Source organism: Micropterus salmoides, unplaced genomic scaffold (genome assembly GCF_014851395.1).
Source record: "Micropterus salmoides isolate LMB-PRFRI ecotype aquatic unplaced genomic scaffold, ASM1485139v1 Ms_hic_scaffold_19, whole genome shotgun sequence".
Taxonomy (NCBI): domain Eukaryota; kingdom Metazoa; phylum Chordata; class Actinopteri; order Centrarchiformes; family Centrarchidae; genus Micropterus; species Micropterus salmoides.
The window spans coordinates 16,951,572-16,967,430 of NW_024041039.1; the positions used below are offsets into that span (position 1 = coordinate 16,951,572).

At 40.2% G+C, this 15,859-nt stretch overlaps 1 protein-coding gene across 1 annotated transcript in view; it reads left to right on the plus strand.

The window, feature by feature from the left end:
* Nucleotides 1–14,695, plus strand: part of rnf144aa (ring finger protein 144aa) — a 29,696-nt gene extending 15,001 nt beyond the window's left edge. The window contains exons 3-9 of the mRNA XM_038729725.1: nt 730–880; nt 3,381–3,485; nt 4,521–4,581; nt 6,254–6,470; nt 8,094–8,241; nt 8,672–8,761; nt 10,750–14,695. Of these exons, the coding sequence (XP_038585653.1) occupies nt 746–880; nt 3,381–3,485; nt 4,521–4,581; nt 6,254–6,470; nt 8,094–8,241; nt 8,672–8,761; nt 10,750–10,881 (888 nt within the window). The 5' untranslated portion in view covers nt 730–745 and the 3' untranslated portion in view covers nt 10,882–14,695. The remainder of the gene's footprint in view (nt 1–729; nt 881–3,380; nt 3,486–4,520; nt 4,582–6,253; nt 6,471–8,093; nt 8,242–8,671; nt 8,762–10,749) is intronic.
* The last annotated feature ends 1,164 nt before the right edge of the window (nt 14,696–15,859 follow it).

Genomic DNA, 15,859 nt, shown 5'->3' on the forward strand with positions numbered 1-15,859 from the left:
ATGTATTTCCAGCAATCGGCTAGGCTAAAAACAAGGCTTACCTAGTCTGTTGCAGGCCACATATCAAAAACGGACATGCATAGAAAAGTTTGGTCACATCTTGAACTGAAGCATCTGCAGATTAATTATATACTCAATATGTTGTGATCCAGTGAAGTTAGACAAAATACCAGCTAAATAAATAAATAAATTTTTTTAAATCTTTGTTGCCGTCTTGTCTGTAAGGGAGTCGGGAGGGACAACTGAGAGAGATTCAACTCTTCTTTGTATGGGAGGTGTTTTATTTTGTGTAGTGTTTCAACAAAAATGTTCTAAATAAATAATCACATTTAAATTCAGAAGTTTGGACTTATCGTCCCAGTTATTACTGTTTATAAATTTAAGCGAGCCCAGGATGCTCAGTCACAACACCATTACTCTATTCAAGTTATCTTAAGGAAAACTGAGACTAAAACGTAACTTAAATTTAAATGTCATCTTCAGAAATCATAAGCAACTTACACTAAACAAAAACACTTTCTCCCCTTCATTCTACTGCTCTCATGCATACACGCTGGACACACATCCTGTCCTGCACTCTCTGTTCCCCACCCACATGCTCCCAGACGCAGCTAGCGGAGATCTGCACTTAGTAGTTTCACGATGCATTTGGATTCATTAATGGTAACTCTCTGCCCTTTCCCCCTCTCATCTTCCTCCCCTCTTATTGTCTTTCTTTTTGTGTTTCAGCTCGGTGGCGGTGAAGATGACCACGGCACGGTACCGTCCCACCTGGGAGCTGGCCGTGGACCCGCTGGTCTCATGTAAGCTGTGCCTTGGAGAGTTCCCTCTGGAGCAGATGACCACCATCACACAGTGCCAATGCGTCTTCTGTACACTGGTGAGCAGGACACGTTGCAAACAGCAACACATTTCCTGAAGCTGGCAACAAAATGATGACTTGAATAAAAATGAATGATCCACAAATCAAGTTTAATACTATATTTAAAAAATATGTTTCAACGAGTAGAAGTCACCAAAAGGACGCAGGATTTTCACTGTAAATAAATCAGCCTTGCAGTGTTCCCCTAGGATGGAGTTGTAGCAGCGGAGCTGAAGCAAAACATTTTTTGTGCTCGTAGTGCGTAGTATGTCTGAATATAAAACCCCAACACAACATGTCTCAGCAGTATTGCTATTGTGTATGAGCATGCGATGCACATTACAATAGTTAAAATATCAGTGTTTTCCCATAGGTTTTTGTGAGCTTTAGAAGATTGTTTTGGTGTTGGTCGTGGTTGGGGTTTAGGGGTCCTCCCCCAAGAAAATTTTCCAATGAAAAATGTGTAATTTCACATCATCTTGGGCCATTATTTTCACCATATCTCTGAACAAGTAGGTGGAAAAGCTAGAGCAGATAATAAATAACCAACACCCAAAGATCAGTCTACTGGGGGAGGAACTACAACCTTTAGATTTGGCCAAAGTTATTTGGTTGGTTCTGATGCTTTCCACAGTGATTTTACATTCATGGCACAGCATGTTTTGGGCATCACCCCCTAAAACCCTGTTAATGACCTCAGAATCAATATAGATACATATCTGTAGACATTAATATAAAAAATAGGCAACATGAGAAACCGCCTCCCTTTTGAGGTGCATTTTATTTGCACATTAAAATCCAAAAAGAAACGTTTCCTCATTAGCTTAAAAGGACTAGTTTGCATCACTAATTTGCTTTACTAACCTCAACTCCTCCAGTCACCACCATTCTTTCTTTTCCTGACAACCACTTTTTCACACTCACCTGAAAAACAATTTAGGATGTACCTGTCTGTACAGGACAGAGCTGTAGGTTACACCAGTTTAGTCTTAGTTTGTACCTGATGTTCTAAACATTGGACAAGTAGGTAGTAATAAAATACAGCTACCTGTTACTCTCTATAAATTGATCTAATGTTAAGTTACATATCAGCTAAAGACGTGGCCTACTGTAGAAGCTTTCCTGCTCAGCTGCGCAGTCTGAAGGGGAAGGGGAGATGTTTGCTAACTTAGCGCAAAGAGGTTTCACTTTTTCTAGCAGGGGGGTGAACAACAGACGGACTTTTCTTGGTCTTGAGAAGTTGACACTATAACCGACACATACATTTACTGCCAGAATATTTTCCTCCGCTCACGTTCACCATCACTTTCTGCTACGCACGTGCACCTCCCGATTCGGAATTGAATTTGCGGGGGTGCTCTGTCATGCCAATTCCCTCCTGTTGATGTCCTGATAATTATTTAGTAAACTGTAACAGATCCTGGAAACTCACAAACGGGGAGGATCAGTCTCTCTTCCAATGATTTGAGCTTTGCGTCGTGTCCAAAAAGTTACAGACAATTGAACTCTGGCAGGGGCGCACCGCCGCTCCTGAATGCATATAGGGGAAACACTGGCCTTGGGATCAGACTGGACCCATGTGAAAAAGTCTGGGACAGAGGAATAGTTACACCCATTGCCTGTCAGATCTTAACCACTCTGGTCCGGAGATTAGGAAACAATACACAAGAATGACCAGTAAAAATAGAAGTTACTTGCTAGAGCACAGTCTGGGTGGCGGCATTTGGTCATTGTGCATGACCAAAGTTCAGTTACCACAGAGGTCAAGCACAATGTAAACACAAAGAATGACTGCTGTCTCACTTCAGCTCCTTTTTTTTAATCAACCATTTGATATTTGATACTGATATTCCCTCTGTTACATTTTGCTATAAAAATAGAGAACAACACACGCAGTGCAGCGAAATAAATGAACATAGAATAGAGGCTAATAAAAATGCTGATGTCTGTCTTTTTAATGGATGTTTAATTAAATCTTACTCAATCTTTTGGATTTTTCAGCATTGTAAAGGATCAGCCACTGGTTGTTTCATGAATATAAATTTGCAACCAAAGACTCCCCTAAAAGAGATAAAAGAAGTTATATGCTTCAAATGCAACTTGAAATGGGGTTTATGAGAGCAGTGAGACTGAATCAAAACAGTAATGTTGCGGCCGTAAAACCAAAACATTGAAATTAAAAAAAACTAAAATGCACCATAGAACTATAGTGTGAGGTGATACTTGTAGTAGGTTTGTCACTGCCAGCAAACCCGTTCACATTACAGTTAGTCTTTTGACCCATTGTTAGTGTAGAAATATTAATTAGTGTCGCTTTTATTTTTAATATTTTCAAGATATACACATTCACCAATTATTCATTCCTTTCTGCCTGAGGTGACAGACTGAGATAACAAGAGAGACCCATGAGCCAGTGTTTACCACCTTTTTTGGTGCATGGTCTGTTTTTTCCATCTAACTGGATATTGAACTAAGTCAATGATGTATTTGTCTTTCTGTCTATTTGTTTCTCCCTCAGTGCCTGAAGCAGTATGTGGAACTCCTGATTAAAGAAGGCCTTGAAACTGCAATTAGCTGTCCAGACTCTGCCTGTCCCAAAAGAGGACACTTGCAGGAAAATGAGGTATTGACAAAAGAAAATGTCAGATTTTTGTTCTTTGATCATCATTAGATGAATGCGTCCTTTAGTTGGTGACTGGTTGGCCAATGTCGGAGAATCCCCTGCAGCTCCTCAGGCTCATGAACATGTCAAATAATGTCCAGTATGTCTTAGCTTAGGTCTGAGGCCACTTTTTATTTTCACACAGTGGTGTACAAAATTTACAAAAACAAGCATGAAATACAGCACGTGCAGAACTGCTCAAGCATGTGCTTGAAATGAGCAAGTGGCGCTTTACCTCTACAGATTATTGTCTTCCATGTCTTGAATCTTCTACCATGCTGCTCCTTTTCATCCTAAATAAAAACGTATGTGTTGGTTAAACCAACATGTTAGTTGCAGTTTGTTTAACACACATATACTCCCCCTCAAAGCTCTAGCTTTAGTCAAGATGACAACTGCACTCCACCTGCCAGTGTGTTTATTCCATTATAATGAGCATGTCTGTCTTCCTCGCAGAAGGTCAATCTGAGAGCAAAGAGCTCCTCATCCTTCGGGCAAATTTGGTTGATGGACTCGCTCACTCTCTCACTTGGTCTCGGAAGCCCGTTGGCACTGCATTGTTCAGCACACCACAGCCTTATGTTTCTAATCAATCAGTGTCACTGGCCCTTAATGGAACCCCAGCAACTCCTGCCAGTCAGGCATAGCATGCCTTATCCCGTCTGCTCTGACAGCAGTGCCCTCACCTTGTAATTGACTGCCTGAATGCTTATTTCATTGCCCAATAAATGAGAACATTTAACCTTGAACGGGTCTGTGTATGCACCTTGAATACATTCTGGCAATTAGATTCTCTTTTTCTTCCTGAGAGTGGCATAGGACCTTATTGGTAAGCAAGTTGCACGTTCTGGTCTTGTATAAATTTGAATGTGACATTGTTCTGGAAATTATATTCACATGCTGAATGTGTAATTGCTCCTCGCAGTTTCTGTCTATAAATATGCGCAATGACCTGCTTATTTCCCCTCCCACTTCTCTTCTCCTCTCTCCCTGCAGATTGAGTGCATGGTGGCCACGGAGATGATGCAGAGATACAAGACGCTTCAGTTTGAAAGGGGTGAGTCAAGGCAAAAGCAGCCGCAGTACGTCAGCGTTATCGCATGAGTTTCTCTGTGGGTGATGTGTGGGCAATGACTGTGTGTCACAGACAGGGATACTGTATTTTACTGTGACACACAAAAGGATGACAACAACCCCGTCTTGCAAGTGTGTAGCCAAACTGCTGTCCGCTCTGCCTGAAATCAATCTTTACCCCTTGTGGACATTTTTGCTATTGAATTACGCCATGGGGTATCTGTGGAAAGCTAATGGAAAAGATTGGAGCAATGCTTGTTCGCTCAGTAAATTTCAAACTTCAACGCTGACCGGTTTGCTTTCTCTCCACGCAGTTCACCATGTCAGCTCTGAACAGCAGTCAACTGATTCAGAAATAAGTGTTTTAATTTTGACTTCTGACACCAAAAATTATGGATACAATCTCAATACCATTTGTGAACTCCAAGTAGTCATGTAGGCAAGGATATTCCAATGACAGGTTGTCTGGCCTAACATTTGTTTGATTTGCACTATAGTATTCTGACTCAACCCTGTAATCCTCATCACAGTGTAACACCAGCTCCTATCAAATATGCACGAAAGGGAAAGCCTCCCAGACTTTGAATTTTCCCAGAATTTTCTAATTGGATCGGTTCAGCTCTAGACTCGTAAACTGTCTGACTCTGATGGAGGCAGGTCTCTTACCATAGTAAGATATTTTTGTCAAACCTTTTTTTATCTCTGCTTCAATGTGCAGCTATGTGTTCAACGTCTGCAGTTTACACTGTTTGTAGAATAAATGTCAACCTAATGCTAAAAGGCTTGGATATCAGGGCTGGAAAAATAATGGCAGGTCGATGTTGCTTCGCTCCGTGCTGCAGACATGCTAATCAGTAATAGTTCCCTCGCTACCAGAGAAAACATTAATCAAGCCCTGCCGTCACTCTTTGATGGTACTCGCCCCACAGGTTCTCCACCTACACAGGCACACAAGCTGTACACAAAACATGCAGATCTCACTTGCAAAAAATGAATGCATAAACACAGACAATGACATGTATGGGAACACAGAGGGAGAATAAAAATCCTCAGAATGCCTCAGAAACTGCTGCTGATGCTGCCAGGATAAGGGCAGTCAGATGTCTCATCAGTGTCCCTGTCCAGTCAGGCGGAACAGTTTCTGTAACTGTTCCATATTTCTCAGGCTGAGCAAAGAGTGCATGTGGATTTTGTGCTCCGAGTTCTTGGCAGAAAGGCAAGGGGGGAGATACAGAAAAATTTAAAATTCATGGCAACCAAAAGACTGTTCGACAGGTACTTTTTAAGTAATAAGAAAAGTAATATTATTACTTTTGGAAGGAGTAATAAATAAAACGTAATTTATCACAAATACTGAGTAACTTGCCCGACACTCCTAGACGCACCTTTTTGTTAATAGCACAATTGTTCTGTTTATGTACATGGTTTTATCTCACATTTGCTTTAGCAGTGTAGATGTCTGTTTCCAATGCCAATAAAGTCCAATTGAATTAACAATTGTTTAAAAGCAATTTTCCAACATAAGAAAGCACCAAAATTAATCTTTAAAAGTTACAACAGGTCAGAATAAAAACAATTTCTCTGTGATTTGGGTTTACTAACCCTTTAAGAAAGCTACTGTCTATGACGCTGGCCCTTTTATTTTGTGCCATTAGAGGTGCTGCTGGATCCCTGCCGGACTTGGTGCCCTTCCTCGACCTGCCAGGCCGTGTGCCAGCTAAAGGAAGCAGATTCTCCAACACTGCCCCAGCTGGTCCAGTGTGCCGTCTGTGCCCTCGAGTTCTGCTCAGCCTGCAAGGCCAACTGGCACCCCGGGCAGGCCTGCCAGGAGAACAACTTGCCCATTACCTCCTTCCTACCAGGAGAAAACAGGTACTGCCCTTCATGCGTTCATCCCTTTTTAAGATTTTGCATTTTGCATTCTTGTTTTCTCAATTTCTTTATCTTTAAACTTTATAATCACCACATTCATACATGTTTCTCTCCTGGAGAGCCTTTTAAGGCTTTGAGCAACTGTAAAGTTCTAGCAGAGCAAAAGTTAAAATTTTTATGATATTTAACTAAATATCTTGGTTCATAAACAATTTTACTATGTCAACTTGGGCTTTTAGAAATTCAGATTTTTTTTTACTGACATTTTATGGACCATATTCAGGAAAATAATTAATAAATTAATCAGAAAATTATAATTAGTTGAAGCCCTAGTATTAACTACTGGATAACATTATGAAATAACCCTTGAAATTGGTCAAGAATATAATTTGTAGATGTAAAATAATTTCCATAAGTGATTATTATTTTAAACACAAATATCAATAGCATTTTTAACAACTAAGTAAATAAGTTGATTACTTAAGTATAATTTATACACCAGTAATATCCAGTCGTGTAGTAATCTTACATTGAGTGTTTTTACTACTTTTTCAACCTTTTAAAAGCTATATTATAACATTTGAAATGCTCTGACATACCTGCTGCTGTAAAGCCTCTGTAGATGCAATACCTGGAATTGATACCCATTTTCTCAGAACTGGAGCTCAGAGCCGCTTGTCAATATACAGCAGGATTCATTCGGTGCGTCCTTAAATACGGACTGACAGCCGGTCGGGCTGGCAGTTTCATAGCCACTACTCAGCTGAGCATCCGCCAAGGCTCAAGCACAAAGTAATAGGCAGATATAAAACAATCAGCTAAAACTAAACTGCAGTAAAGCAGTCTGGGATGAGCCTATTATTCATTTTAAGGATACAGGAACTGTCTGTGAGGGCAGAAGAGGGCTGCCCGGAGACATGCAGCTGACCCGTTTCTTTGCAATATCCTCTTACTGTGGAAACGGCATTAGCTCTGCAGAGCTTTCCTCTATCTGCACAGGTTCAGGACCAAGCTCAAAGGCCACTGTGGAGTGAGAAAGGATTAACAGGTCTGCTCTTATAAAGAGCCTCCGGTGTTTTAAGTACACTTGTTCACCACAAGGATGTCTGTAAAAGGATGTCTGACTCTGATTCGTCTTTACGCCCCAAGTATTTTATTATTTCTTTGAAGAAAAGGACTGGGGAAACTCTGAACCTCCTCATTTAATGCCCCCCTACTCTAGAAAATGAGTGAGCTTGTTTGCTATTCTAGGACAATACCAATAATGACAGCTACCTGCTCACCCCCACATTTCAGAGGTCAGCATTTTAATGAAACAAGAGAAAGGGATACAGGCAAACTGACACCAACATGAGGAAGGAATAAGAGCGTGGGAGATAGTTCAAAGGCATTTAGTGATTTTTATCATATCTATATTTTTAAGTGTTGTGAGATCCTGCACCAACGCTAACGACTGGTTCACACAGTCCTGTTACACCAACGATTGTAAATATTGATTACTGCATTAAAGCAATCTCATCCCAAGTTGCTGAATCCCTTGTTGATTGATTTTGGATTTTAATGTCCTGTTTGGAATAAAATTTAAAAAAAAACATCAGGTTTATGTGTGTCTTTCCTTCCCAGCTCTTTCTACAAGAACGAAGAGGATGATGCACCAATCAAGCGCTGTCCTAAATGTAAAGTTTACATCGAAAGGGACGAGGGCTGTGCTCAGATGATGTGCAAGAACTGCAAACATGCCTTCTGCTGGTACTGTCTGGAGTCTCTGGATGTGAGTTTGCTCTTCATAATTTCTTTATACCTTGATATTCACTGCAGTAGAGAGCAAGATTATGCATTTTTCAAGCTCTAAAAACCTCTACAGTTTAATATATATATATTATTAAATATGATATTAAAACATTGTAATAATGTAACTGTTTTGCATGCTGATAATCCTGCATGTCTCCCTGCAACAGCAATAGCTTTCATTATCAGGAAATTGTAGCTCAACCTTGGTCAGTCTTGATAAGAAAGGAATAAGATGGGGGGGGGGGTTATGAGCCATGGTGCCTTATGTAATCTTAATTGTGTGTGAGCACAGACGACCGCACCACACAGGTCATTTAAAAAGCAATTTCCTTAGAACATCTGTCTGTGTCTTTCAGACTGATAATGGTCAACCTTTATCTGTATTGTGTGTGTGTATGTTTGTGCGACAGGATGACTTTCTCCTGATCCACTATGACAAAGGGCCTTGTCGAAACAAACTGGGCCACTCCAGGGCGTCTGTTATCTGGCACAGAACACAGGTGAGAAACCCATCCCCCCCTTTAACCACATTGCAGCATGTGGACATACACGTGCTCCCTGGTTCTGCCTCTTTTTCATTTTCTGGCTCACACGCTCACATTCAGTGACGGGCTTGTATTATCTTGACAGCATAATAGGAAAAGGATAGCTTGATGTCTGCGTGCATCGATGTCTGTCTGCTGGTCAGTCTCCTGCTGTTTCCAGCAAAGCTTATTATGCATACCTTTCACTTAAAAAAAACTTTACATAACTGAGGTTTTTCTTTACCAATAGGTAACCGAGTGAGATGATGGATTATAAAGGATTGGATATGACATGTAATTTCCCACAGGTGAAATGGTGGATTACACATTAAGGATTAGATAGGAAATATAATTTCCCACATGTGATTTGTCTTTTAAGTCTATGACAGAGGCTGACTCTACTGTTCAGATCCCAAATCTTTCCTCAGTATCTCTCCTTAGCCAAATAATCTATTCGTGGGGTGGCACGTCCCTTTGTCCAACATACTTGTTATTTTGTCAACATTAGCATAAACACTGGCATCTGTTGCCCAGTGGGGCAGGCTTAGTCATATGATTACAGTTCAGCTGATGGAAGCCAGCTATAGTTTCACTGCTCTGTGTGTCTTTGTCTCTCTCTCGCTCTCCTTATTTCACCCCCCTCGTTCCTTCACATCGAGGGAAAAAAAGCCTCCCTCTCACTCCCTCATAAATTGAAGATGCACCAAGGCAAACCTATGCTGCAAAAAAACCCATCTTCTCTCCCTGTCTGTATCTGCCACCATGGGGTCTCTTTTCCCATTAGAGTCCTACCATCAGTTACAAGGAAGGTCATGTCTTAAACATGTAAGCATCATTTACCTCTTTTAAAATGAAGGAAATTGTGCTCAATACACTATTTCTTCTACAGCACAGCCTGTATACTAGCTCAATGAAGGGGGGTTACTAAATGGGTTCTTAAATAACAGACAGAAACCTGCTTGCAAGCAATACCCCCAAAAAGATGTGTTTGCCCTCAAAACGGCAGGAAAAGCATTGTGCTATTATAAGTCACTGTTGCATGTGACTGGATGTTATGTATTCCATTTTGTGGCTTTGAATTTGATGGTGTCTGGCTCCCTCAAGTGGTGAACTTACTAACTATCTTGCTGCGCTCATGCCAGTAAAATTATATATGTATTATTAATAACTTTATTATCTCTGTTTTACCTTGATAATGGTAGCATTGCATATAATATCGTTTTAATCCATGATTAGTTAGGGTATGTTAATAGTTTATCCGACCATCCCATATATTCAGAATATAGTTGTTCACTACCCAAATAACAAATGGTCATCAGCAGTTTTCCTGGTGTTGACAGAGAACCAGTAAAGCCTCTTACAAGCTAGTCCGCATGTCAGTTGATTTGGCAATTTAACGATTATGTCACAAGATGTAGCAACACTCTCAGTCCATAACCGCAAGCAAACAGTACATTGGTAGACATTCATGAAAATTTGCCAAGATCATCTGTGGTAGTTGCCAGCATCTTGTACATCATCTCAAACATGGCTGTCCCCGAGTTTAATCCGCCAGCCACTTTATATGCATGTCTTTGTCCTGGCCCTGAATCCAGAAAGCGAAAAAAAATATGCCTCAAATTGTCAAGTTACTGAGCTACAAAGCTTTCTAAAGCATTTTGAAGCATTGTGTGCCGTCTGCAGGCCAAAATATGGTATTGCAGTTGATTGGAAGGATTCAAGATGAGAGTTTGTGAAACTGAAATTTAAATAAAAAAGTAATATATTGCACCAAAGTGTTTCAGTGCCTTACTTTACTTGTGCTCTGTAGGATGATGCTAACAAGTAGTCTGCCGTAACATCACTGCACCAAACCCCTACATGCAGCTGCTACTGTATGAAGAAAATAAAATTAAAATTATTAATTTTAAAAAATTATTAAAATTAAATCAATGTATTTAATCTTTCCTGATGTCTCCCTGCAGGTTGTGGGGATCTTTGCTGGCTTTGGTCTGCTCCTGCTGGTTGCTTCCCCGTTCCTCCTTCTGGCCACTCCCATCGTCCTCTGCTGCAAGTGCAAGTGCAGCAAAGGCGATGACGACCCATTGCCAACCTAAACACACCATCAGGGCTGGAGCTGAGAGCAGCTCCAAGGATGGGCCACATTTTTATGTTTTCTTTTCACCCCTTTACGTTCTTTTCTTCCCACCAGCTTTGAGCGCTTCATTTTTTTTAGGGGGGTGGGGGCTGAGCCTGCACCAGCCCCTGCCACTTTGGGGTCCATTGCCCTGCATGAGAGAGGCATAGTAGACCCTACACCTGGGCTTGAAGAGTTGCAGGGTCAGAGGAGGTCAGACTTGACTAAGGACCACTGCGTCTGTGAGACATTGGTGGTATGGGGACGTGGGGGAAGTCTGGACCATTTCAAGTGGTCTTCAGTCGTGGGTTACTGTGGTGTGGTATTTTGGTGGGTCATTACAAGCAAAGGAAAAAATCAGTTAAGAAATGCTTTTCTCTTGACAATATCATGCAGGAGCCACCTTGTTTCGTCGGTTTGTCTTACACAGTAAAAGCTTTTTCCCCCGCCACCACTATCAATGTAGCTCTGCATAATCAGTCAGTAGCATTAGAGTTGCGCCACGCATGTTTGGTGTTCACTCTATTTGCACACAGAACGTGATAATCTCATGTCATGTTCACGACTGAGGTAGAGAAGGGAGGCTGTTGTCACTCAATGTACAGCACGTCCTTTTGATGATCTTGATGTCAACGTTTTATAACCTGTTGCTTTTAATAGAACTGTGCTCAGAAATGTGTCTCTGTCTGTTGTACTGTACTGTTTTCCAACCTGTTAGGTACACTTATTAAGGGGGATTGCCACTCACATCTAAAAATACACTTAATTTCTGTTGTCACCTGACAAGGAAAACTAGTTTTATTCAACTTTCAGCTTATGTTTTATACCTGAATGTCTTTTTTTTATTTTTTATTTGCATTATTGTTATCAGCTTTCTAATTCATTGTCTTTGACACACCGCCAGACATTATGGGTCATCTCTGTGCAAGAGAGAGACAGAGAGAGAGTGTGTTTCTGGAAGATGCTGCCGGTTTTTATGACCCTAGATCGAGAAATCTCCCAAACTGAGTGGTGTTCCCCTTTAAGTTCAATATTACCGTGAAGAGATGTCACTCCTATAACTCTCAGTCCCCCAGGTGGCGGTTTAGCCAAATAGAAATGAATAGCCTTAAATTAAGAAAAGCCAAAATCAGGCATTTCCCCCTGTGCATTAAAGATCCAAATCAAATCCAAATAATCCCAGGGAAAGCATGTTGAACAGCATTTTAAAGCATTACAGACAGTCAGAGAAGCCCTTTATATTCAAATGATTCTATGATGTCATCCATATGCTACACTGTTAATAACCATACTGTTTAAAAAAAAAAAATTAAAAAAAGAATTACTGTCCTAAACTGATGTTTTGTGTGACCTGGGGCCTGTATTTCCTAAGCCTTTTTGAGCAGGAGAGTTAATCAATATCCACTCAACCATCATCACAAATAATCTGAAGCTCTACTCAGAACACATCTCCTACTCTTTGAGACTTCTCAAATACCCGCCGGTCCGAATTGCAAACTTGCATATGTTGGTGGTCAGAGTGTCAGTGTTTTGTTGTGTTGGTAGTTAGACCTCCAACAACAAGCAGCTATTCCTCACAGGGATGTCGGAAGAGCCTTTAGAGTAAATATAAAAAGAATGTTCCACTTTTGGGCACATAATTATGAAGCTGCTCTATACTATATCACTTTATCTATGCAAGTTTGTACATTACCATTCTTAAAAGGCTATGGATTGATCATAATCAAGTGTATGTCATGAGTAGGTCCATATAGTGAAAGCAGCAGAATGTCACCATACATGTGCATATCATGGCTTTTGTTTAATCAGGGAATTATTCAGAAGTGATCCATTTTATTTTCATCATATATGTTTCTGTTATCTGTCTTTGAGCTATATTTAAAGTTTAAAGCACATTTAAAGCTTCACAAAAAACAGCTAGACGATATTAAGTTATTAAATGGAAAAAATGTAAACCATTTAGTTATTAAGTAATTATTTCAAGGTGCACATGTGTTAGGTCAAATCGTTTTTTTTTGTTACCATACTTCGCCATTCTAATGTTCTGAGAAAGCCATTTACTACTGCTCACATTCCCCTCCCTTCTGGTGTAAATTGCCAGTGTCCATGTAGCATTTAATGAGAGGTGTGGCTACATTTACCAAAACAGTAGCTAATCTGCAACTCACTCCTGTCCTCATAAATTTAGCTCCCAATATTCAGTATGATAAACCTTATTATTAGAAGCCTTAAATTTAGAGTACCTTACATGTAGCCTGTGTTGCTTTCACACTGACCTCATGTGTTGTATGAGCACGATTATTTGATATAAACGCCAGTCCAATTTCTACCTTTTGAAGTTTGGTGCTTTCCCCAAAAACAGTTTGATTCCACAAACTTATGTTGTTTTAATGACAATCGTGCCAAGCAGATTTCCTGGAAGGGATAGGGAAACGGAGCCGTCTACTATATGTGCATTTTAACCATGTATTTGTAGTGTATTAACAGTTTTTACAGGGTGGAAAAATATTTTAACGCTTCTTTATGTATGTAAATGCTGCACTGTATATGGGTTTCATTGTTTTACTTCTTGATTGTGTGTGTGTGTGTGTGTGTGTGTGTGTGTGTGTGTGAGAGAGATGGTGCCTGCTGAGGAGTGTAGCAGCTGAAAATCAATGTCAACTCAATAGAAAAAGTCTGATTGCATCTGTACTTTTTAAGGGGTTTCACAGTGTAATGTATCTGGGCTCTGATATCACCAGGGTAAAGATTAATTTCAAATAGTGCAAAATGTTAATTTAAACAAAAAAATATCCCAATCATCAAAGCCTTGAGTTGGCGCAAACAAAAGTCAACAAAATCGTGGCCACTTCCATTTTTAACTCAGCTTTTTTTTCCCATCTATATTTGCTGGCACCACAGAACAGGTAGATACTGTATTATGCAACAAACATAAAAGGGCCAAACAGCAATTATTACAATCACTGCAGTTTGACATTGCAAAATTGTTTTCTACACTGGGGCCAGAAGAGGCTTGTCAGGGCTCAATATAAAGGCCCATATAACCACTTAAGGGGATGAAACATCAGCACAAGTGTCTGAATGGGAGAGTTTGGCGGCGTTAAGGGCTTGCCTCTAAGATTTGGGAAGCAAGGTGAAGATTATTTTAAACTAGTTTAGAACTACTTTTCACCTATCCTAAGATAAAGTTTGGTTACAAGCAGCCATTTATATTTTATAATCTGTCAGGTCAAGAAATGAAGCTGCATGATTTTTCTCTGACGTCTACATGTTAATTATTACAATATTGTAGCCTCTAAAGATCTTTGGAATGGTAGCATTGTCACCTAGCTGTCTGTTTTTTAGTTGTTTTTTGATTTTGTTATATCTTCCGTCTCCTTTTGTTTTTTTTAAGAGAGTATGTTATATGTTCAGCCATATCATCTACAACGTTGCAGGCTGGCTTCATGTGTCAGTTACGTTAAATTTTTTATACGCCTGTGTTGCATCATAGTTTGTGGTATTTGCATTATCAGTTCTAAGAGTGGACTTCTTCAGGCCTGATTGGTCACCTCAGTGGATTGTTTTCAGAGGAAATGCTGTCCGTACGCAAGACTTCTGTATATCAAAATGGTAAACAATGTCTCTAGATTTGTCAGTAATTGGAAGTTCATCGACCCGGGTGACACAGAGATGTATCAACATTGTAAAATGGCATATTTGGATCAGTTCTGTACAACATAGACTCATCTCAGTATATCTACAGTCCCACTAACACTGTGACACCAGGTATTAAAGGTTGTTGTTTTTTGTGATTCTGCTCTCTTCATTCATTCACACCAATGTACTGAAATATTAAAATCTTTGCATCAGAAAACAAACCATGAAGTCTTTTGGCCCATTTGGTTGTGAAATGGCTCCCTCTGGTGTTGAAAGTGTATATTTCTCCTTTACATTACCAGGGAGACTGACAGTATAGGAGAAGAGGATGTTCAGAAATCATGAGTGTTAGTTAAACAAGAAATTATAGTTCTAAAATAAATTGCAAAACATGAAAAAGAAAAATGTAACATCTTTTTCTAAGGATAACTAAAACCAAAAGATGACACAAATGTTTTTCCCTTGTGTTAACATGTACTATTTCATGGAAATAATTCATATAAGCGATAAACAGAGGCAAGCAAAATACACTATACCAAGTGTATGATCTTTGTTCATTTTTAATTTTTACATTATTCTGACCTTCCTATATGGATGAATTAATAGCTCAAGTCATACAATAACTTAATGCTGTTTTTCTGATCCTCTGGAGGTATATTTATCATTTCATTCTCTTAACAACAACCTTTTGTAGAGAGTGTCCACATCCTCTTAGCCTTTGTTTTACATGCATTAGGCATCTTTCCTTCATATTCACGGATGCTCTGTCTGTTCATCAGACATGTGTCAGCCTTTTGTTGAGGTCTGCCAAAGAACAGGTTGTTCTCTCCCTCTCTCTGCCTTTGTGTCTATTTCCTGCCAGATGCTGGATTGGGAGCATTAACAAGACAACCCTGAAAATGAAAGTGCAAATGCTCGGTGATATATCATCCCTCACCAGCTGTTCTCTGTTTGGAAGTCTCTTCACCAATCACTGGGCAGGACCACAGGAAGTTACCATCTGTGGGCATCATGGTGACAGAGTTTGTGGATGGGCGTTGAAGCTGATGTGTTATCTGGAGCAAATGAAGTATGATACGGGGGAGTGTGTGTGGGGGGGTGCTAGGATGGAAATGGAGAGATGGACAGAGAGACAGGGAGGAGTGTATCACCTGGCAGACAAAGAGCTGAACCTCAGAGAGACAGAGAGCCAAGCTCCATCGCTGAGAAAGGGATGGATGAAAAGAGAACAGACAAGGCCTTTGCACCTGCTCGGTATAGAACACAAGGTTCTGCTATCACACGTGCGCTGGCTGCACGCCGATCAGGCTGGTCTGCAC